Source organism: Apium graveolens, chromosome 10 (assembly GCF_009905375.1).
Source record: "Apium graveolens cultivar Ventura chromosome 10, ASM990537v1, whole genome shotgun sequence".
NCBI lineage: Eukaryota > Viridiplantae > Streptophyta > Magnoliopsida > Apiales > Apiaceae > Apium > Apium graveolens.
Window position 1 is genome coordinate 159,952,441 of NC_133656.1, and position 24,869 is coordinate 159,977,309.

Here is a 24,869-nt window from a genome sequence, read left to right on the forward strand (position 1 = left end):
TAGACATATTGATTTAAGGAACGCAAGTTTAGTCCTTCATATACAACCCTCCAATAAAGAAGACTCCGGTATTGTTCTCGACATATCCTTATCATGCATATTCAAAATAACCTATATAAAACTGACCAACATTCACAATTGATATGTTAGGATAAACAAACTTTTTATATTTTTATCCACATTTATAATATTTATTACATGAAAGTGGTGTAACAAGTCTAACATGTCCGATAATACTGAAATCAGATAATCGAACGAACATTTATTCGCAAAGCCTCCATATAATAATACAAAAATGATATCGATATTTTTTAGAACATAACAATTATAATAAAATAATTTAGACTTTTATTACAAATCTTTTAGTTTCTTAACCAAAAGTCAAAACCACGTTCGAGTCTATTGCTTAATATTATCATATAGATAGTTAAAATATATAGTCATACATATATGAATGATTAATGCACTGCTACTGAGTTTTTAAAAGAGAAGTAAGTGAAAAGGAATTAAAATATTTACGCTCCACTTTTGAGGTAAATTTTTTAAAATAAAGTATGTTAAATTTAAAAGGAAGATGAAACTAGTTTAATTATCCTCCATTTTGGGGTGATCGCGGTTCGGGTTAAACAGCATAATCCACATAAACTGAACCGATATTTAACCGACCCAAACCGAACCGGAATGTGGTTTGTGGTTACGGTTCAACTATTTTAAAAATCCGCGGATTATGAGTTAATTTTGATTTGACATTAACTCAACCTGATTCCGATCCAAACTGCATCAATACATACACACACACACAATTTTACATTTATGATTATATAACGTAAAACAATTCTATCCTATAATCAATAACTAAATTCGAGCTAAATCTCATCAAATAATCACGAAATTATCATTCTTTTTAATATATTGTCAATTACTTTCCTGTAAAAATAATGTTGAATACTTTTTTTTACGTTGAACATTTATTATTGCAATTAATTGATCAACATGTTATTAGACGTTAGTCATTTGCAACTAATACGAGTGATATACTTTATATGAAAAAATACATAAATATATTATTAATTATGTAAATTGTAAGAAGGAAAGTTTAAAAAAAAGAAACGTTGCTTTGTTAAAATAAAGAAAGAATAAATGTTACTTTATTTCTCGAGTTTACTATTAAGAATTATCGTAAATCGCCAAAATACACTAAACCGAACCGAATAAAACCGATCGAGTGGTTTGATTTTATTAGGTTACGAGATTCAGGTTATTTTGATTTTTTTCAAAACAACAATTACGTGATTTGGTTTTGGTTTAACAAAAAAAACGAACCAAATCAGACCGCGATCGCCCCTAGCTCCGTTCACTTTTGGGAAGTAAGGTGTAAACCAACTAAAAATAAACTCTAATCATCAAACATGACTTCAATTCAAAGTTTGGTGACCAAGAAGTAACAAAGACTAATTATCCTAACCCATAATCCTGACAATGAACACTGAACTACCCAAGCGGCCAAGCTACACTACAACTAAAAACTAATCATTCCCTACCTCTTCACTTGTTCACAAAGTCCACTCACTCTCAACTCTCAACATGTCAAACCCTAGAAAACAAACATCTCTGCTCTTCATTTTCTACTCAATCCTTCTAGTAAATTCCAGAACCCTCCCTTCTTCCATCTCTATTCCCAGCGATTCTAACGATTTCAACTCCAATTCAAACTCTCCTGTATATCTATGGCCTTTGCCTTCAAATTTCACATTCGGTAACCAAACTCTCTCAATTGATCCCGATCTTTCGTTAACCGTCTCCGGAAACGGAGGCAATTCTGTTATTCTTAACGATGCTTTCGTTAGATATCGAAAAATTATATTTAAGCATGAGACTAAGTTGAGAAATGTGGCGTATGATATTAGGAGGATTAGTGTTGTTGTCCATTCTGATGATCAGGAGGTTAGGATTGTTATTTTGTGTTTTTTTTTTTTATGTTTTTTGGTTTTTTATTTGATTTTTTCATGTTTTTGTGGAGTTTTTAGCTGCGGCTTGGCGTGGATGAGAGTTATTCGTTGTTGTTGGGGAAAGGGAATGGATATGCGATTGTTGGAGAGGTTACAATTGAGGTAAATTTGTGATCAGTGAATTTGTGTTGTGGTGTGTTTGTAAGTTGGAAATGTTTAATGTGGATAGTTGGAGACGTGTTGGACTCGGTAATATTATTTGCGTTTTATGTTTTCGAAGTTCTTAGTGTGTATTGTGAATTGTGATGTGTTATTAGGTTGAAAGTGTTTAATGTGGATACTTTAGTAAGTGTTGTACTTGGTAATAGTTTGATGTGTTTTATATATTCGAAGTGTTGAATGTACATTTTGATATGTTATTAGGTTAAAACTTAAAAAGTGTTTAATGGTAACTTAGGTATAGTATATGTAATGGATTTATAGTGATTAATTAATAAATGAATAATGGTAATGATGCTGTTTTTAGCTGATTATGACTTTGTTTATATCATGTGCGGATTTGAAACTCAAGGTTTGCTCGCAGATTGTTTTATAAGGAATGGTTCTGAGATCATTAAGAATTCATTTAACTTTTTGTTCACAATTAACATGACATGGTGGCAATCTTGCTAGTTATTGGATTCAAAACTATTGTATGTCTTAATGTTATATGACGGCGCTGTTTCTGAATTCATGCTTGTTAATTGCAGGCAAACACTGTCTATGGTGCATTGCGTGGAATGGAGGTATATATGTTTAGTATGATAAATATTAGTGGCATCTGAAGGACTAGTGTATATATGTTTATTTTTGGTGTGCTGAAATATACTTTATCTTATCTATCGCCTGGTCCTTATGATTTTTTTTTGGTTTATGCACATTTAAAGATCCTCCTACCTGTCCGCATATAGTACTGTTTGATTTTCTGTACTACAGTACTGCATGACTCTGAAATGCTATTAGGTGTAACGCTTTTATTAATATTTGAAACTTAGAAAGAACTCTTTTTGTCGGCATTTAAAGCACTTTCGCAATCATGAAGAAAGTAAATAAACTCAAATCAAAATTAAACTTAAGATTTAGCAAATTTACTACATTACAGTTGACAAGGCTTTGGCCCCCCTCCCGCATGTAAGAGAGTTTTAATTATGATACAAGTTCATTGATGAGACTTTAATCCATCTGTGTCGAAGAAACAAACTTATATGTGGATATTTGTAAGTTCTGAATTTTGGCTTTACACTTGATTTATAGCATTAGCAGTTCTTGCATTGAATAGATAATATTTGTTTTTTACCTTATAGATTGTCTTCGTTTTTACATTATTGTTAGATAACTGTTTTAGTAAACAAAACATCCAAACTATTCCAGAAAAACCAACGTGAATTTTGACCTGGGGGACAATTTTTTCATGTGTAGCTTTATATCTATGGTCTTATGGAAGTGGTCTAACATTATATGCCATTTTTTTAGTTTCACAGGCGTACATTTATTGAATATATCCTGTTTGCTCCACTTATAGAAACTCTACATTTCTAAACTAACAAAGTTTAGCTCCTTTACTCATTTTATTATCTGTTCGCTTTAATTTGTCAATGCAGACATTTAGCCAACTGTGTGATTTTAATTACGAGACTAAAACTGTTCAAGTGTATAAAGCGCCTTGGTACATCTCAGACAAACCTAAGTTTGTATATCGTGGACTTATGCTGGGTGAGCATCTCTTTATAAGATAAATATTGAATTTTCTTTTTTCATTTTATTTTTTTGACAATTCCCTCACTTTCTTGCAGATACTTCAAGGCACTATTTGCCAGTTGATATCATCAAGCATGTCATTGAATCTATGTCATATGCTAAACTAGTAAGATATGTTGCTTTTTATCTTTTATTGAATGTTATTTATGGTTGAATAATATTAAGCATTGCAACCAGTAGAATGTTCTTCATTGGCACATCATAGATGAGGAGTCATTTCCTCTAGAAGTACCTACATATCCGAATTTGTGGAAAGGGGCATATACAAAGTGGGAGCGTTACACTGTTGAAGACGCTAATGAAATAGTTAGGTAAGATTCTGCTTCCTACTTCAGCTTTGTTCAAACTGTGAGGTTTAATTGTTTTTCATGTTAAACTGTTCAAAGTTTTCAGTGCACTGGTTTCTTCGTTTGTTTTTTGTCACTCAATTTAAAGATGCTAATTGAGTTTTTGTTCCCCCTCCTATTGATTTTTTATCACGTGAAGCTATGCAAAGGCGAGAGGTATAAGTTTTTAATAACGCTTTTTTAAGGGTTAACTTCTCCAACTTCTCATCCTCACGGTTCTATTATCTTCTTAGGTATCAATGTTATGGCAGAAATAGATGTTCCCGGTCATGCTGAATCATGGTAAGACCATCTTTCAGTACAAGCTTGATCATTCACTATTTCAAGTTCCCCTCTCTAAAGTCTGTTTATAACTTTTTCTCAGTGGGCTGAATGACACCAGAAATAGCTGAATGATTTCTTCCTAAAATGATGTTTATGAATTTATAATTAAATCATTTTAACTGAAGCACATCAAACAAGTCAGCATTTTAAAAAAAAATAATGTTGGTATGCTTTCCTGGTAAACCAATTTGTAATCTATGTTTGTAAGGCTGTTGCTGTCACTGAGATTTACTTCACCAGATGAATATGATTTCAAGTAGTCACATGCCCTACTCAAAAAAGCCACTAATGAAAGTAAATTGTAGGCTATTTCTGCGGGCAGCATTGTGTTCTTTCCTTCAATATTTCTATCATAGTTTTACAAGTTTAACTTAATTCCACATTGTGTAAGTAAGAAGTTTTAACCTCTTGTATGCATTATGTACAGGGGTGTTGGATATCCCAATCTTTGGCCCTCACCTTCGTGTAGAGAACCCCTTGATGTGTCCAAGAACTCTACTTTTGATGTGGTTTCTGGAATTTTAACAGGTTAAAGTTTGTCTATATGTTTCCGTATATGGCGTTCATTATAAGGCTATTTCTTTACTTGCTGATTTTTCAGATTGTTCTCACAGCTTCTTTTTAGTAATGCTCCATTCAATGAGCTTTTCAATTCTATATGCATGGTCATAAGATCTCCCAATTTCCCCTGAACGAATCAAATTGCTATATTAAATGCACGACCTTGACATCAATCTGAAGTAGCTGCCAGGATTTCATAGTTTTCATTGATTACGAGCTGCTTAATATAAGTCATTATAGACCTGAAAATCATTTCCAATAACAAGTATCATATGCATACATAGCGCATGTTCCCAAGTTACAATTTCATAAGAATCATTGGTCACAAGAGTAACAGCTTCAACCTTCGTATTCAGTTTTTAGTAGTTAGTTTAAAAAATGACTCTAGTCCCCATTTCAATATTGATTCAATTAAATTAAAATAAATCTGAAAGTTCCATGATTATTGATTATCTTGTCAACGCTGTTCTTGATTTCTTATAAATTTATTTTCAGATATGAGAAAAATATTCCCGTTTGGTCTCTTCCACTTGGGCGGGGATGAAGTTAATACAGGTTGACACTCTTTCTTATACTTTATTCACTGAGTTATATACTCTTCCTAATTAAAGCAATATTATATGGAAATGATCTTAAGTGCAAGCTAACATTGAATTCAAACCTAGAGGAAGCTAAAAATGTTGACACAGAGATTACAATGTGTAATTTGACTCGAAAAGGATGGTAAATCACTTTCAAATATATAAAGAGACTAAGAGCAGAGAGCTCATATGTGCGGCTGCTCTGTCTTTTGCTTTTTCCTCCATCATAGATCTGAATGTGACATGTTTCTCTTGCTCTAATTTGGTCCTCTTTAGAAATATTGGTTTAGAACATCTAAAAATATATTTTTTTGCATTATAAAAGAATCTCTAAGTAAATGACATGCTGTTAGTTCACCTGTGCTGCTATTTACTGTTTTCTTGATTTTATCTTCCTGGATTTTTCTATATGACACAACCTTCTTACCCAACTTTAGTCAGGCCTCTGTATGAAGATTGGTATGGGAATATAGGATTGTTACTAATTGGGTCACCGCTAAAAGAATCATGTAAATTATTGGCACGGCTGATAAAATTACATCAGCATTGTTTTCCCTTTTCTAAATATAGCAGGGTGATCGGTTTGTGCTGTTTTACCGCATTTATTGATCGAAATTAGAGGACAATTTCTTGTAATAAAAATATTATTTACACTGTTTCTTCCTTTACGAGTGATATATTTGCTTCCCAACTGAAATTTCACGTTAAAATTGGACACAAAAAGTTTTTCATCTTTGGTGTAAATCTCTGACAGAATAATCATATATATCAAATGAGCAGTGATGCTTAATGTCTTCATATTATTGTATTTTTTAGTGGAAATATATCTTATAGATGTGATTTAATATTTATCATCCCATTGGGATGCAAGGTCATGAATTCAGTGTACTGTGATTTGATAAATTAAGTAGCGGCCGGAGCATTAGAAAAATAAAATTGAATTAAATATGACAAATCTTCTGTAAAACTTGAACTCTTTTTAATTCTTAAGAGCATAGAATTTGCACTTCTTCTCTTTGAAAGTATTGCTAGTTTGGTTTAAATCTCGAGCGTCCCCCGTCTCTCCCTAAGCTACTTCATTTTTTTTATCAATTTGTCATCACATAGATACATACTACTTTTGATACATTCCAGTATACTACTAAATTTCAATTGTTTGAACTTTTAATTTGCAGATTGTTGGAACTCTACTCCACATGTGAAGCAGTGGTACGTTTGTACTTTTGTACTTATATTACTATCAGTGTATAGATGACCCTCTAAAGTGACTCTATATAGATGACCTATCTCTGTCCAAGTCAATTACTGGGACTTTTAAATTTCAGTTGAAGTGATTTATTTGAAACTGCAACTTGTATAAATACGTTTACAATATTTATTTAAGCACTAACCAAAACTTGAAGAAGATGTATCACTTTGGATTAAAAGAATCAAAGTGACATACAAAACTTGAAACTGTTTTTTTTTTTTAATTTAGAACAGCTGGATTAGTCTATTCCGCATAAATGTGATATACGAGATTAGTATTTAAGACTTCTATAGCTTTTTTGAGTTTCTGTGATTCTGTTTTAATGCGTATAGTGCATGTCTTGCTTCTTCCACTACATAATACCTCGAAATCCTATATGCAGGCTTCATGATCATCACATGACTACTAAAGAAGCATATCAATATTTTGTGCTCCGAGCTCAAAAACTAGCAATATCAAAGGGTTGGATCCCTGTCAACTGGTAAGCCTTCACTTCATCCAAAGCACATACCTCGATGGGAATTGGGATCGTTAAGTAGGTGCATTTTATGTTATATGTAAAACAAAATCCCAGGAGATCATTTTTGTTTTCATAATCAGGTTTTAGTCACCATTTGTGTCTGGGCCTGCATGCACATGCGCACACATGAGCTGTAATTTATATGCTCTGTTGAACTTCAAGGGGGATATCTTAAGTATATGCTCCTAAATATGCATTTGCTATCCACAGTATTTTAATCAATTCTGTAGATTGGCCTGACATAAATTATAATTGTTTTAGGGAAGAGACCTTCAATACATTCTCAGATAAACTCGATCCTCAAACCGTGGTACACAACTGGTGAGCTAACCGGTTGCCAAACTGCAATTTTTTAGTTAATTGAGTCAAGCCCATCTTGGTTTTAGCATTAATGGTATTGTCATGACAGGCTGGGTCCAGGTGTTTGTCCAAAGGCTGTTGCAAAAGGGTTTAAATGCATTTACAGCAATCAGGGCGTCTGGTATCTTGACCACTTGGATATTCCTTGGTATGAATTTTATAATGCTGATCCAATAGAAGGAATAACAGATGCTTCTAAGCAAGAACTTGTTCTTGGTGGAGAAGTTTGCATGTGGAGCGAGACAGTAGATACCTCTAACGTTCAGCAAACCATATGGCCCAGAGCAGCAGCAGCTGCAGGTACGGCTATAATGCTATCAATTTGGCACTTATTTTATAATGTTATCGAGTCTTTTGAACTGTTTTTATAAAGGAAAATTAATCTGAGTTTGGAGCTAGTACTTTAATTATATTATTGTTGTACTGAAGTAAATTATTCTGTCTAACATCTCCTCAGGACTCCTAGTGTGCCCAAGGAGTTTAATTTGATGTTTTAATTTAATTTTTACTTGGGGCCCAAGTATTAATCACTGTTCGATCTAAATGTATGTTTCAATCTATATGCATATTTTTTTATTTATTTAGGTTTGAATAAGCTCAAACTATCTACGGGCCTTGCTCCTTTACATGATTTTACTAGGAGTCTTGGTATCCTATATAGATATGGCCACATATTAATAGAAAAAGAGATTATTGATTTGAATAATTGTTATGAGAAATTTCTATCTTTTCTTTCTATGGATTGCGATCCATTACATGTTCTCTCAGCCACAGAAAAGCCCAAGGATGGTGGTTTGTGTTGAAATGTTGATTAATCCTAGTTTTATCCTTATATTGTTTTAATTATATGATTTTTGTCTTTTGCATGCTTACCTTTGCTCTTGTTTTTCTGCTCTTGTTTGCGGTGTACCCTTCAGAGCGTTTGTGGAGCAACCCGGAGTCCACATCTGTGCGAAATACTACATCGACTGTGTTATCCAGGTATGAATACTTTAGGTGTCTCCTAAGTAGACGGGGTGTTCAAGCTGCTCCAGCAACAAATTTCTATGCCCGGCGTGCTCCAACTGGTCCAGGATCATGCTACAAGCAATAGATCGTTATGACCTATTAGCTGTGCTTTGTAGCATGTCTTAAGTTGCATTGTACATATAAGTTAATGTTTTGAGTTCCAGCTTGTGGTTGGTGTATCAGTTAAAAGTGACTGCTGCTCTCTGTTGTGCAAGTAGTGGGGTTACATCTGTTATGTCCTTTTGCCATGGTTGGTATGTTGTTGCTGTTGTTTGTAAGAATGCAGACGACATTTTCATCATATATACCAAAGTATGTGTTTTCTGAGCATTACATTTCCCCTATCTGGGATGGTCAAGTTTTGACCATTTAAATCGAGTCTGTACTATGCTTGATACTGATCATAAGTAAAAGAAAGGAGTCTGCAGAAACTATTGTCTGTGATAACATATTAACAAGGTGAGTTACAGTCTTACAGAGTTGGCATGTAGACACATTATGTATACATACTTGACAATACGATTGCCTCATACACATAGATATATAGAAATAATAACGAACTCTGCAATTTCTGTTTGAGCAATGTTAATAACGATTGTCGTCTCTATTGCAGTCTTTAAAATATAAACGTTTAGATCAAATCTCTCAATTGCACAAATGATTAGTAGGTTCAAATTACTGCATTCCACTCTTTCCGCGAATGCTCATGTACTTTGATGATCAATGGCAGATTACATTTTTTTAAAATATTTTAGAATCCTAATGCTAGTGAATTCAACGTTTTTTCCCCTCGAAACTGTCGGAGCAAATATTTTACATATAAAACCACTTTACCCTGTAGGAAACCAGCAAGAAGTTCTTAAAAAGATTTTTTTTTGTTTTGTGGGTTTTTTTATTGTATAATAGATAGCAGACTAGTTAAACAGCATATAATGTATAATGGTAGATTCAACATTCAAGTATCAAGAAGTTTAAAACACAGATAACTTGATCAGCAAACATAATTATATGGTTAGTTGTTCGCGCGCGCGCACATATATTCAAGCTTTTAATGTATGTTTGTTTAATTTGAAAAAAAAGTATGCATGTGTTTAACTGATGGAATGACTCGGGAATGGTAGATTCAACATTCAAGTATCAAGAAGTTTAGAGAGAGATAACTTGATCAGCAAACATAGTTACGTGGTTGTTCGCGCGCGCGCGTACACACACTGTGTGTGCATATATTCAAGCTTTTAATGTATGTTTGTTTAATTTGAAAAAAAAACAGTATGCATGTGTTTAACTAATGAAATGACTAGGGAATGGTAGATTCAACATTCAAGTATCAAGAAGTTTAGAGAGAGATAACTTGATCAGCAAACATGGTTACATGGTTAGTTGTTCGCGCGCGCGCGTACACACACTTGCGCATATATTCAAGCTTTTAATGTATGTTTGTTTAATTTGAAAAAAACAGTATGCATGTGTTTAACTGATGAAATGACCGGGGAATGGTAGATTCAACATTCAAGTATCAAGAAGTTTAGAGACAGATAACTTGATCAGCAAACATGGTTACATGGTTAGTTGTTCGCGCGCGCGCACACACACTTGTGTATATATTCAAGCTTTTAATGTATGTTTGTTTAATTTGAAAAAAAACAGTATGCATTTGTTTAACTGATGAAATGACTAGGGAATGGTAGATTCAACATTCAAGTATCAAGAAGTTTTGGGACATATAACTTGATCAGCAAACATGGTTACATGGTTAGTTGTTCGCGCGCGCGCACACACACTTGTGTATATATTCAAGCTTTTAATGTATGTTTGTTTAATTTGAAAAAAACATTATGCATGTGTTTAACTGATGAAATGACCAGGAAATGGTAGATTCAACATTCAAGTATCAAGAAGTTTAGAGACAAATAACTTGATCAGCAAACATGGTTACATGGTTAGTTGTTCGCGCCCGCGCACAAACACTTGTGTATATATTTAAACTTTTAATGTATGTTTGTTTAATTTGAAAAAAATAGTATGCATGTGTTTAACTGATGAAATGACTAGGGAATGGTAGATTCAACATTCAAGTATCAGGAAGTTTAGAGACAGATTACTTGATCAGCAAACATGGTTACATGGTTAGTTGTTCGCGCGTGCGCGCGCACACTTGTGTATATATTCAAGCTTTTAATGTATGTTTGTTTAATTTGAAAAAAACAGTATGCATGTGTTTAACTGATGAAATGACTAGGGATGACTTGCTGATATATAATAGCACTAAAACTGATTGCAGTTCGGCCTCTCTTCGCTAACAACAGAGAAATCGCCGCCAACAAATCAATAAACAATCCCTCTTCTTCTTAAAACAAACTCCCTACTCTCTCACCTTCAATAAAACACAAACCGATCTAATCGAAGAATTCCAGTTGATAAACTCTCCATCAATTAAACTCACCCGGAGCCCCTTCTCTTAATTTTCCTCTATTAAACCCGAAAATCCCGATACAAAAACACCTTAAACACTCTTTTTAAACGAACTCAACCACTAAATTGATCTAATTTACGAGATTTTTGGATCTAATTGAGTGTTGATTTGCCTTTTTGGTCTCAGTTTCTCTGTTTACAGCGCTGTATGTAAGTTTCCAATTTCTTAAAGCTTAATTGTATTTTTTTTCTCTTTTTAATTTGGTTATGTATGTGATTCCTTTCTATCAAAATTAAAATCAAGTAAAAGAAGTCTTGTCATCTGACATGTTAGACTCTGTGAGATTATAATCTCTTCGTTTATTTTGGTCAAGTTATTGTGTTGATTACATTGTTCATTCGTCGTACTCTTTGTCTTCTCAATGGATAAACAAACATACATGCAAGAAATGGAGGAGGCTTTTGCCGCGGTCCAAATAGAGGAGGAGGAACAGAGTGGGCTCTGCTATGAAAATACAAACGATGGATTAAGCGAGATCGATACAAGGTGGTGTCTGGTTGGACGTTTTCTTACTGACTCTCATATAGATTTCCAAGCCATGCAGCATAAGATGGTATCTTTATGGCGTCCGGGAAGAGGATTGTATGTTAAAAAAATGGATTATAAGAGGTTTCTTTTCCAGTTCTATCATGAAATGGATATCAGGAGAGTCATGGAAGGAAGCCTCTGGTCCTTTGGCCGTTTTCATCTGGTAATGGAACGATTAAAAGATGGAGACAACCCTAGAACACTGGAGATTAATAAGATTGATTTATGGGTTCAACTACACGGTTTGTCTTCAGGATTCATGTAACAACGAGTTGTTACTGATATTGGTAACTACATTGGTACATATGTTGATGGAGATCCCAATAATTTTGTGGGAGTCTGGAGAGAGTACCTAAGGATTCGAGTAACTTTGTCACTGAATAACCTTATTAAACGGAGAATGAAGCTCAGGAAATCAGAAAAGGAATGGTGTTGGGTTAATTTCCAGTATGAAGCTATTCCCACCTTTTGTTTCATTTGTGAAATGATCGGTCATAGTGAAAGGTTTTGTGACAGAGTTTTTGATAATCCAATGGAGAAAATCGAGAAATCATATGGAGCCTGGCTTTGTGCAGATTCAAGGAGGAAAACCCATACGATGGGATCAAAGTGGCTTCGTAGTGGTGGTGCTTCTCAGGCGAATAATTCTGGGGGGAGAGGCGATGTAACTGCAGATACACACAATCCCGTAAAAGATGCGTTGGTTTAACAAACTAACGCCAATTCAGGATACAGTTCACAAAGAAATAAGACAACTCAGGGAGAAATGGAAGGTGAAATCACTGAAATGTCGGGGAAGATAAATCATAATATCCCTACTCAGGTATTCATTCAAAATTCAAGTTTAAGTTTGGAGGGAAGCACTAATGGGCCAGATACTGCTGAGTTAAATATTTTGGACTCAAAATGACGTAGAATGGACCTTGTCGACAATACTGTTACACTTACAAACAGGCCCACGACACGAGTATTGAGATACTGATGACAGATTGCACTGAGCCAAAAAACGGATTATTGGCGGGTGCTGCTTCGCAGACCCGCCGGTCATCATGAATGCACTAGCTTGGAACTGCCAGGGCCTGGGTTCACCTGGAAAGATCCAGTTCCTTCAAGAAGTAACCCGTAGTGAGAAGCCGTCATTTGTCTTTCATTGTGAAACTATAAGTCGTTATGAGAAAATGGAAAAGCTATATAGTAAGTTAGGTTTTGAAGGTTTTATTGTTGTTGAGCCTTAAGGGAAAAGTGGAGGAATTGCTCTATTCTGGAAAAATGCAGAGGCTGTGAACCTGTTAAGTTTTTCTCGTTCCCACATTGATATTTCTATATACGGGTCGGGATCAAAAAGCTGACGTTTGACAGGTATCTATGGAGAGCCTGCAAGGACACACAGGTTTAAAACGTGGGAGCTTTTAAAGAACTTATCTCGTGATGTGATAGAGTATATTTTTATATATATTATATATGATTTTATCCTCATATTTATTATATTTTACATTGATTTGGATATTTATTTAATAGATATTAATATTTTATTATAGGAAATAAAGAATCCTTGACTTGGAAGGATTTGGAGCAAAAAGTCCTATTTTGGAGTGAAAATAGAAGAAAATTCGTAATATTGGACTACACGGGCTGTAAATACTGTTTGGGCCGTATCTAGAGATCCAGAAGTCCGTTTCTGATGATCTTACAGTCCACGCGAAACCCACATAATTCTCTTTATTTCAGAGATGGTCCAGTAAGGAGAATGCAGCTGGAGCAGCCCAGAAACTGCAGTGAACAGACAGCTATGAAATTTTATTACAGAATCCTATTCGGTCTAGAACTTTGACTTGAAATTTGATTAAAATAATAAAACACCTCTATTATTAGAAGAGATCAGATTTTACTAATAATAGAGACATATTAGAGATACGTATTATTGTAGAGTAGGAATAATTAGGGTTTTATATACAGAGAAGAAGCCATGGATTTTGGTCTCGTGACAAGATTGAATATTACAGGCTTTCTTATCTGATTTTCATACGTATTCGTATTAATTTAATTATGCTTCTTTATTGTCTTAGTTTTTTTTACTTGTGTAATTATTAGCGAGTAGTCGTTTCTAGGGCATTAAGGGGAAGCCATGTTTGCATGATAATACGAGCATGATTTTCACAGTAGGTCGATTTATTATGGTTAATTCTAATTGATTATGTTTTATTATTAATTTCTGTAATCGGACGATATCATGAATGAATTGAATGCAATAGGAGTAATAGATCGGGAGATTTTACTCACTAGAGGTACACATACGATTAGCAGAATTGAATTTGAGAGCGGGATCATCATTGGATTTCTGAGAGCGTTAATGCTTGGGAGAGATTAACATTGCTTTAATTGCATGATTAATTGAACTAACAAAAGTTGTTAATGTGTAAGCATATTTCGAGAGTGTTAATACTCGAGATAGATTGATAAACTCTAGTTGTATGACCACTTTAGTGACTTTAGCTTAGAAGCCGATTATTGTGTGAGCATGGTGGACCTAATTGCCCTAGGTTTTTAATTCCTTGTTTAGCGTCTAAATAATTAGTGTTAATTTAGTCATATTTATTAGTTAGTTAAAATCTTTATAATCAATTTGTCCTTGAAACAATTGATAGTAACTGAATCAAAATTGATAGAACCTGTCTCCTTGTGGATACGACCCACTTGCCACTTTGTACTAGCAATAGTCACCGTGCGCTTGCGGTTAGTTAGAATAAAATAAACACATCAAGTTTTTGGCGCCGCTGCTGGGGAGACAACTAGTTTCTGTTGGTCTTTAATTTGGTTATTTAGATTATTTCTGTTGTCTCGTTGGAACTTTGGTTCCAATCGAGGTGAGTTTCACTGTTTTCTTGGCTTTGTTGAGTATTTTCAGGTTTGTAATGGATGAAGATGATAGGTTTGCATACCTCTCCTCCTTAGTCGAGGCACATACTCAAGAAATTGCCTCACTGAATACTATAGAGCCCACTATGCGTCCAATGAGTATCAATGAGATGTCACAAGTGGCCCCTAAAACTTACAACTTCTGTCTGGTTTATGTGTGCAGGGTCACTATGGTTATGAATGCTCGTACAACATCTATAATTCTCAAAGAGCTCAAATGGGATAAATAAATTCTTTTGATGATGGATACGAGTACAACCAGTACTCTAATACATTTGATCAAGAATGGGTGGATCAACCTGAGTTCTCATACATGGATAATGGTGTTCATAATTTTACACATCATGAAGCGAATCTACCTTGGTGTGTAATGGGAGATTTCAACAATGTTACATCTCAAACAGATAAGAAGAGTGGTCCTCCATACCCAAATCATCATATTGAGGGATTTAATGACTGTCTTCACGAAGCTAATCTTCATGACCTTGATATAATAGGTCACCAGTTTATGTGGGAAAAAGGACGAAACCCGGATCATTGGATGGAGATCATACTGGATCGGGTGTTAGCAAATACGCAGTGGTTAAATGTTTTCGATACGGCTAAAGTATACAATTTACAGGGCTCCCCATCAGAACATAGCCCGCTGCTGTTATGTCCGGAAATGCAGTTGAGAAAAAATAAGAAAAGGCCATTTCGGTTTGAGAACGCTTGGCTTACCGAATCAATGTGCTCTCAAATTATAAAAATCGTTGGGAAGAGGAGGAAGACAATACTATTCTTCAAAAACTGAGTAAGTGTGCAGAGAGTTTGAATGTATGGGGAAAAGAAATTACAGGTTCTTTTAGTAGCCATATCAAGGATTGCAAAGCCAAGCTAAAGTTGCTGCGAGGTAAACGTGATGCATGGTCTGTTGCAGAGTTTGAGAATACTAGACAACAACTGTTCTTAGTGCTCGATCAGAAGGAAATCTTTTGGAGGCAAAGATCTAAACAACTCTGGTTACAAGTAGGGGAGAAGAACACCAGGTATTTTCATGCTTCTTGTAAAAAAAGGAAACACAATAGTCATATTCAAAAATTCAAGAATACAGATGGAGCTTGGGTTGACTGGGATTGTGGTTTGCAAGATTTGATTAGGGAGTATTTTCAACACTTATTTACTGAGGAGCAGACTCATAGTGAGATGGTGTTAAACTGTATCTCAAAAAATGTATCGGAGCAACATAATTCAGAGCTGTTAAGCGTTGTGACTGATAAGGAAGTGAAAGATGCTGTGTTTCATATGCATCCAGATAAAGCGTCGGGACCAGATGGCATGACCCCGGCTTTTTTCCATAAAAATTGGAATACATTAGGTGAGACGGTAGTGCAAATGGTAAGGGATTATTTTGCAACAGGGGTTCTCATGGAAGGTATTAATATTACTAATATTGTTCTTATCCATAAAAAGAGAAACCCGTCTATGCTGTCAGAGTTGAGACCTATTGCTTTATACAATGTGGTAATGAAAATAATTACCAAAGTAATCACAAATCGTCTCAAGTGTGTGCTGGATTCAGTGATCTCAGACACTCAGAGTGCTTTCTTGCCGGGCGGATTAATTAATGACAATATCATGATCTCCTTTGAGGTCATGCATTATCTGAAAAGGAAGAAATTTGGAAAAGATGGTTTTATGGCTCTTAAGTTGGATATGTCCAAGGCGTACGATCACATTGAATGGAAGTTCCTGCAAGAAATGCTTCTTCAAATGGGTTTCGATAGTTGGTGGACTCATCTTGTTTTACAATGTGTGTCAACAGTTGACTATACCATTATTCATGGCGAGCACGAAATAGGACCAATTAAGCCAAGTCATGGCCTACGACAAGGAGATCCTCTATCTCCTTACCTCTTCATTATTTGTGCTGAAGGTCTGACTGGGTTGATTAGGCAGTATGAAACTACAAAATGGTTGCATGGGATAAAAATTTGCAGGAAATCCCCGTCCATTAGTCACATGCTATTTGCTGATGATAGCTATGTTTACTACAAGGCAGAGACAGAAGAAACGATGAAGGTGTTGGATTTATTGTCGACATATGAAAAAGCTTCAGGACAGCGAGTTAATAGAGGTAAATCCACTGCTTTATTTAGTGCAAATGTTATTTCATATAACAAGAAGGAGCTCTGTCAGGTGCTTCAAATTCCTGAAGCAGATAATTCTTCAAAGTACCTGGGTTTACCAAATCTGTTAGGCAAGAACAAGAATACAATCTTTGGCTACTTGAAGGACAAAGTCAATGCCATTATCCATAGCTGGAATGAAAAGAAAGTGTCTAAACCAGCAAAAGAAATCCTTATTAAAACGGTGGCTCAAACCTTGCCTTCTTTTGCCATGAATGTCTTCCTTCTCCCATTAGAGCTTGTTCGTGACATGGAACGACAAAGTTCTTTTGGAATACTTCACAAAAAAACAACTCTAAAATCACATGGATGGCCTGAGAAAGAATGTCTCGTCACAAGAATTCTGGTGGGTTAGGTTTTAAAAGCTTACAAGATGTAAACCTTTCGATGTTGAGGAAACAATGTTGGCGTTTTATTACTAATCCAGAAAGTCTGGTGGCCCGAACTTATAAAGCTAAATACTTTGCCAACATAGAATTTATGGAAGAAAAGCTGGGGAGTAGTCCTAGTTTTATCTGGCAAAGTATCATGGACGCGAGATAAGTGATTTCTTCAGGGTCGTGTTGGAGGATTGGCACATGCATGAAGATACAAATCACTGGACAACCTTGGATGAATAATGTTGATAATCCTTATATTTCTACTAATTCACCATCGTTATTAAATCAAAGAGTGGCCTCTCTGTTTCGTACTGGGACTAAAGAATGGGATATGGAGATCATTAAAGATATTTTTGACACAAGAGATCAGCACTATATTGCAAACACGAGGGTGAAACAAGATCTGAATAAAGATACTTTGTACTGGAAGATGGAAAACTCTGGACAGTATTCAGTAAAAAGTGCGTACAAGCTTTTACAAGAACAGAAAGGTTCGTGGAATGCAACTAATAACAATTTCATTTGTAAGAGGTTGTGGAAGACCTTTCGATGTTGGGGAAACAATGCTGGTGTTTTATTAGTAATCCGGAAAGTCTGGTGGCCCGAACTTATAAAGCTAAATACTTTGCCAACATAGAATTTATGGAAGCAAAGCTGTGGAGTAGTCCTAGTTTTATCTGGAGAAGTATCATGGAAGCGAGACAAGTGATTTCTTCAGGGTCGTGTTGGAGGATTGGCACATGCATGGAGATACAAATCACTGGACAACCTTGGATGAATAATGTTGATAATCCTTATATTTCTACTAATTCACCATCATTGTTAAATCAAAGAGTGGCCTCTCTATTTCGTACTGGGACTAAAGAATGGGATATGGAGATCATTAAATATATTTTTGACACAAGAGATCAGCACTATATTGCAAATACGAGGGTGAAACAAGATCTGAATAAAGATACTTTGTACTGGAAGATGGAAAACTCTGGACAATATTCAGTAAGAAGTGCGTACAAGCTTCTATAGGAACAGAAAGGTTCTTGGAATGCAGCTAATAATAATTTCATTTGGAAGAGGTTGTGGAAGATTAAGTCTCCTCCAAAGGCTCTAAATTTAGTTTGGCGAGCGATCTCCTACTACTTACCAACTAAGATGCTCTTGCAGACTAAGCATGTTCAAATCGACAATATTTATCTGGTTTGTCATGAGGAAGCTGAATCAGTTTTTCACAGTTTGGGGCAATGTAAGGCTGCAGCTCTGTGTTGGCAAATCCATAATCCTAATATTAGTACGAATGAGACAATATAATTTGCTGAGTGGCTGGAGAGGAACTTGTCAGGACAACCGACACAAGTTACTGCAAAGATCATCACCTTGTGCTGGTCTATTTGGAGAGCCAGAAACGATTTGGTGTGGAGTAATAAAAGCTATAACTCGATGAGAAATGTTGCTAAGGCTTGAGAGTATCTTTCACAGTGGACGGAAGCTCAGGGTAGGTATACCGGGGCACCTCTTCGACCTCCTATTGCAGGGGATGGTGTAATCTACTGAGCAAAGCCACAACAAGATGAAGTAAAGATCAATGCGGATGCAGCAGTCTTTGAGAACCAGGGAGCTTCTGTAATAGGATTGGTGGTGCGGAACCATGCATGTCATATGTTATCGGCTAAAATCACATGCTTTTCGGAGGTAATGAACCCGACTTTAGCTGAAATTTTGGCAATTAAAGAAGCATTGAGTTGGGCTAAGGAATGGACGGAGAATACTATCACTATTGAGTCAGATTGCTTAGTAGTTATTCAGTTGATCAGAAGTGTTACATCTCTGCAATCTAGACTTGGAAAGGTGATAATGGAGTGTAGAACTTTAGTCCGCGAGTTAAACAACGTAAGGTTGTATTTCATTAAACGGTCTGCAAATATGTCGGCACATGAATTAGCTCATGTGTCTCATATGTACCCTGATCGTGTGTTTGACTAGGGATCTATCCCAGTTAATATTAAATCTTGTATCTCGAATGAGTCTTTGGAATAATAAAATAGCATTTCGTAAAAAAAAACTGAAATTACAGTTGCTAATAAGAATTTAAATTAGTTATATCTATTTGCGAGCTATCTCCCCTCAACTACACCTGTTATAAAGACAAACAGGCCCGGTTATGAAGCTAGTCTAAAGGGGTAACCGCCTGGGCCGACTTAGAAACGGGCCCATATTTTTAATTTTTTTATCATTATTGAAATAGAAAGAAAAGTTGATTAAATTTAACACTTTTAACTTTTGCTTCTCACCTTTTTATTTCAAAATCCAAACTCTTTTCCGCGGTACTCGAGAGTTTGAAAATAGAGAGAATAGAAGAAAAATGAAAAGACAATTTTAAAAATTTTCATTTCTAGGCGTGCTCCCGAGTTTTTTTGGTGAGAGAAGAGAAATGATCCGGATAGAAAATTTTCTATAATTTTTCCCCAAAACTTTCTTTCCAAAAATGGGAAAATTTGGAAAGATCCTCATTCCTCTCACATTATCTTCTTTTTTTGGGTCACTTTCTCTCTTTTTTTTCCACAAACTCGGGAGCACAATTGATTTATTTTCTTCTACTATTTCTCTTCTCTTCTCTTCTCTTCAAGTCTCTTCTCTTCTCCTCTCTCCTAAAAAATCTCTACAGCACAACACTATTATCTCCACTTATATTAAGAATATAAAAAAATTTGACATTTCCCAAGAAATTAAGCAATTATACATATTAAATCTCCTTCGAATTTTGAACACCACTTGAATACAAAAACGTGGTATTTTTACAATTAAATAAAGATAATTACGTTTAAATAGTCCATCACTACTAATTTTGAAACTTTGAAAACTTATACAGCCCATATTTTATAAATGGTAAGATTATGAAAATTTTAATTTTTTTATAATTTCATTGCCTAAATATTAAATTATTCTAAATAAAATATTATTTATTATTTCTCCAAGATCAATATTAAAATTTTGTATAAGGATGTGATATGCGACTAATAGCAGGATACTTTCTTGAGATGTTGACAATTTCGCTCAACAGTTAACAAGTAAGTATATCTAAATGTGTTTTTTTGATTGCTTGAATGTCATGTAGCTTTTCTAGCTCTGTGGATTAACAATGGGGGTAAAAAATCAACATGTCATGATATCTTTGCTCAATTATTGAAATATATTACGTAATCATTTGCAAATATCTCTCTATCGCAATGACATGATCACCTATCGAGATAAATCAATTATGTATTTTTTTCTAGCTTTGTGGACGAAGAATGAGGTAGCGAACTAACATGTCATTAACTAATGATTATGGTTGCTGAACCATTGAAATTTATCACATAATCTATCGCGATGACTTGAACAAACATTCAGACAAATCTGTTATGTAATTTTTCTCATACTTATTCTACTGCTACACTTGTAAGCACTCCATTTTTAGAAATTTTCATTTAATGTTACTCATGAGAGTCTTTACCGAGAGATATTGTTATGTAGAAAACAATAGAGCGGTGATCTTTCATATTATTGGGGTGTATGTCATGGTGTTTATTGGTGTTTGAGCCTTTACTTAGTAGATCTGACAAGTGACAATCTCTCTATATCTCTTATTAAATTGCATCAGCTGTCACTTTTAGGGCCGCGCCTGACAATATAGTTTCTGTTACTGATTTTGTTTTATCTTGAAGAAAATTTGAGTTTTTCAGGATTCCGTTAATGATCTGCAATAGTTCTAGCTTGCTAGGGTTTGTGGTCATTGGTACAATCTCTTTTTAGAATTTTATTCGACTAAATGGGCGTCATTCTGAAACAGAAATAATAAGAGACAACAATGCAAGACAACCCGGTGCCCCTTGTCTGTATGACCCTGCAAAAACTAAATGATTCCAATTGATGGACTTTGCAGAATGGGTCATTAGGAAGGCAATGATCATGTTGCACTCCTGCCTCCATCTCATCTGCATTTTGCAACTCCTATAAATTGACCAAGATCCCAGACAAGCACAGTGCACTAGAGAATTTCGCGCCACAACTCCACACTGGTTCTAGTTAATATCTTTTCTGTTACATTTCGTGCTTCCTATTTGAAAACCAATAATGCAGTAAATATGCAGTTTGTTTTAGACTCATGACAATTTATGAAGACGATATGGAAGAACGACGAAAGCAAACTTATTTATGGTAAAAGAAGAGCTCCTAAATAAAGCATCAAGCTATGTTCCTAGTATATATACTGCTGGCAGCTAAACAATTGCCTTACAGATATACTGTATAAGTTATTATTTGCATTAAGATGTCTAGTTCTCAATGCCCTGCTTTGCGTTGGTCATATAAAATCTTGTACAGTTGAAATAAGTTTATTTAGTTTTTATATCTCAAATATTCACTATCATGAAGTCATAATATGTAAAAATTTGATTCTGTGAACTGCACAAAATTTTATAAAATCACAGTACATACATGGTCTTCATGTTTGTATACTGGCTACCTTTTCTCACAAGAGCAGTTCAACTTAGAGCTTAGTTCTCTTGGCTTAATACGCCGTACTTTAGGTTTCAACAAATTTAGAGGATATTCTGTATGTTTACTCTTTCCACAATCTCTGTCTAGTTATTGTACCAGTACTGCAAGGTAAATCCATTTTGTTGATAACTATGCTATGTATTAAAGATATTCAAGTAAATATTCAAGTAAACAGATATCAGATCCATGAATGGTAGGGGCAAAACATGACAGTCCCAGGAACAGTGGGATGAGAATTCTTGGAGGAGGGCTATCACGACATTTCTTGCAATGCCGATATGATGCTCGATGGTGCAGATTTTGATTTCTTTATTAACACAAACAAAACAAGAATTTGGTTCAAGTGACTGTGGTTCCCATCCAGATGTGGCAAGAGTGTAAAGGTTGGACATTTTCCTTCTATATTCTCCCTTGAAGCTCCTGGCACCTTAAATTTCTATAATTGAATGGAAATTTACAATTTTAATCATTTCTACGATAAAAAAAAACCAGGTTCACAACTTCTTGCCTGTTGAGTTTTTTCACTAGGTACATTGTGATGCCCTTCATTACTTGCGTAAACATTTTGCTACAAAACTGATCCTATATAAACCTATGTATTACCCCGTGGCTCGGAAAGTAAATTTTTATGGTGGTCCAAGTAATGCTTGGAGTAAATTGTCCCGGAATAAGGAATGTATAAAATGTGGTGCAGTTGACTGTATAAATGGGAGCACGGGTTTACAAGTTATAACCGGAATATCAGACTCATTCTTGACATCATTCATGTTCAAAAGTCAAATTACACTTTGATCAGATGAATTGTATATCTAGTCCTATATAATATGTTGATGCATCATGCATTTATTGTATTAAGACAATTTGATCGTAAAAATCAAAATACCCATTATTTAAAATCAAATGTCCTAGATACAGATTGATGGGAGTGTCTACCCAAATATTCACAAAATACATATTTTTGTATTTGATTTTTAAATATTAACAAAGATCACACGTGTTTATTACGCACATTTTTTTTATTTTTTTTATACAATGTTAGTCATGCGCATACAATTAAAAATTTAAACGCAAAAGATGAATATGCATTTTCCATAATGCATTTTCTATGGTTATTTTGGACGGACACTCTCACCAAGCGGTATTGTGCAGTTGAAATTCAAAAGCAGTATATTTTTGGTATTCTTCTCAAAATTGTATAGACCACCACATATTCTACAATCAAAATATTATAAAATCCATTTTTCTAAAATATGTTGTACGAATATTACTAATTCATTAAAAATTGTTATAGATCAATTAAGTTTAATAAATAAAATATGTATGTTATGCAAACTCAATAAATTATTTATAAAATAAACATATTCGTATTAATAAAATATTTTATAATATTCTACGTACGTGATATTTAAGATTTTAATTAAAATAATAATTTTCATAGAACATAATTCATAAAATAATATATTTTAAAATATTTTACATAATATTTTACTTGCAATTGGTATGTAAGGTCTCAAAAAAAGTTATCACAAGATTCTTCCTATTTTTGTCCTCATGGCCCCATACACAATATTGTTAATAAATAATTTTGGGAAGAGCTCATATATTTATGTATTATAGGCGGTGTTCTAAATTTTTTTGATTTTTTAAAAAATTCTCTATTAATTCTAAATTAATTTTTTAAAAATATTTGGTCGATTAATTTTTAAAATTTAATTAATATTTATAAATTAAATTATATATTTCTTAATAAATAAGGTAAAATTATTAAATATTATTAAAATATTTAAATATATTTAATTTTTATTCCAATTTATTCCCAATTTGCCGATTAATTCCTAAACGATACCTAAATCGATTAGTACCTATTACCGAATTTTAATCATGAATAAATTATGTTATGTAATTACTATAATTTTAGAAAGGGTCCACATACCTGTATATGAAGCACCAATTATGTTATAAAAATTTTTATGATAAAAAATTGTAATACAATTTTGGGCAGATTAGGATTTTGATGATCAAAATCAAACTAAAAATCAAAGCAAAATTAAATAAATGCGGTGGAAAAGAAAAAAAAGGAAGTTTTCAAGGATTTGCCCTGATCATGGTTATTCGTTCATCCCCTTTGCCTTCTCTACTTCTGAGAAACTAGACACGAAAACGTTGGATGTTGTCTAGCGTATCAAGACTCTTTCCATTATTCACTCTAATAATGCTAAGAGTGGTATTTTTCTTTTTCATAGGTTAAGTTTTTATATTCAAAAAGGGGTGGGAGCGCAACTTGTGTCTCGACTACCTTTTAATTTTTCGAGTTTGAAAAAAAAAATACATTAGATTATCTAGTTAAAATAAAAATATCAATATATTTCTAATTTTTAAATAAAAAAAAATTAAACATGGACAACTTAAAGGATCTTACTTGTTTAATAGAAAGTTAGAGACAAAATATTTATATTTGTTGTAAGGTAATTTTAAAATCGTTCTTTTTATATGATTAGATGCTAAATTAGTAAGATCGGTTACATTAATCGCATTATTTAATACTCCGTCAATTTATTTTTAATTATCACATTTGATTTGTATAAGTCAAATTGATCAAAATTTGACTGGAGTTTATTTTCATTGTATCAATTGATAAAAAAATATCATTGAAAAGAACTTTTAAAATACTTTAATATATAATTTTCAGTTTTTAAAATAATGTAAGAGTAACATATAATTTTTGGTAAAAAAATAATCAATTTGAACGATAAAAATTGATATGTGACAACCAAAAAGGGAACTAGGGAGTAAAATGCAAATAATTTATTTAATAATGATATTTTGTACATTAATTTAACGATTTGGTATGCAATGATGTCCCTTAATCTTAATTATATAGAGAAATGTTAAATAATTTTTATATTAGAAAAAACAGGAATGTATATTTAATTTAATGTATTTTATTATTCACAATTTTAAAATAAATTTAGATAACAATTGTTCTATGCATAAATAACTCACGCATAATTTAGGTAATAAGTAGGAGATTGGGGAAAAAAATCACAGTTTAAAGAAAGATAACAGTGGAGTTCTATAAAAGACAGATAAATAAAAATAAAATGTAAAAATTAAAGAACGGATAGTTAAATTCTGAAATTTGTATATAGAAATTATAAAGGCATATACATACAAA

At 33.8% G+C, this 24,869-nt stretch overlaps 1 protein-coding gene across 1 annotated transcript; it reads left to right on the forward strand.

Moving 5' to 3' along the window:
* The first annotated feature begins 1,477 nt into the window (after window positions 1-1,477).
* LOC141689868 (beta-hexosaminidase 1) lies at window positions 1,478-9,026 on the forward strand. The gene is made up of 15 exons (XM_074494366.1): window positions 1,478-1,944; window positions 2,028-2,111; window positions 2,699-2,734; window positions 3,590-3,701; window positions 3,782-3,852; window positions 3,927-4,057; window positions 4,233-4,249; window positions 4,327-4,375; window positions 4,845-4,945; window positions 5,474-5,533; window positions 6,735-6,768; window positions 7,191-7,289; window positions 7,590-7,649; window positions 7,738-7,988; window positions 8,606-9,026. Exons 1-15 carry the CDS (start codon window positions 1,585-1,587, stop codon window positions 8,779-8,781), a joined length of 1,641 nt encoding a protein of 546 aa, XP_074350467.1. The 5' UTR covers window positions 1,478-1,584; the 3' UTR covers window positions 8,782-9,026.
* The last annotated feature ends 15,843 nt before the right edge of the window (window positions 9,027-24,869 follow it).

Bases quoted from the DNA above. Each gene is read 5' to 3' on its own strand.
- LOC141689868 (XM_074494366.1), top strand. From the start codon at position 1,585: ATGTCAAACCCTAGAAAACAAACATCTCTGCTCTTCATTTTCTACTCA. The intron at 3,853-3,926 runs GTAAGATATGTT...TGCAACCAGTAG, and splicing joins CTATGTCATATGCTAAACTA to AATGTTCTTCATTGGCACAT. The intron at 6,769-7,190 runs GTACGTTTGTAC...TCCTATATGCAG, and splicing joins ACTCCACATGTGAAGCAGTG to GCTTCATGATCATCACATGA.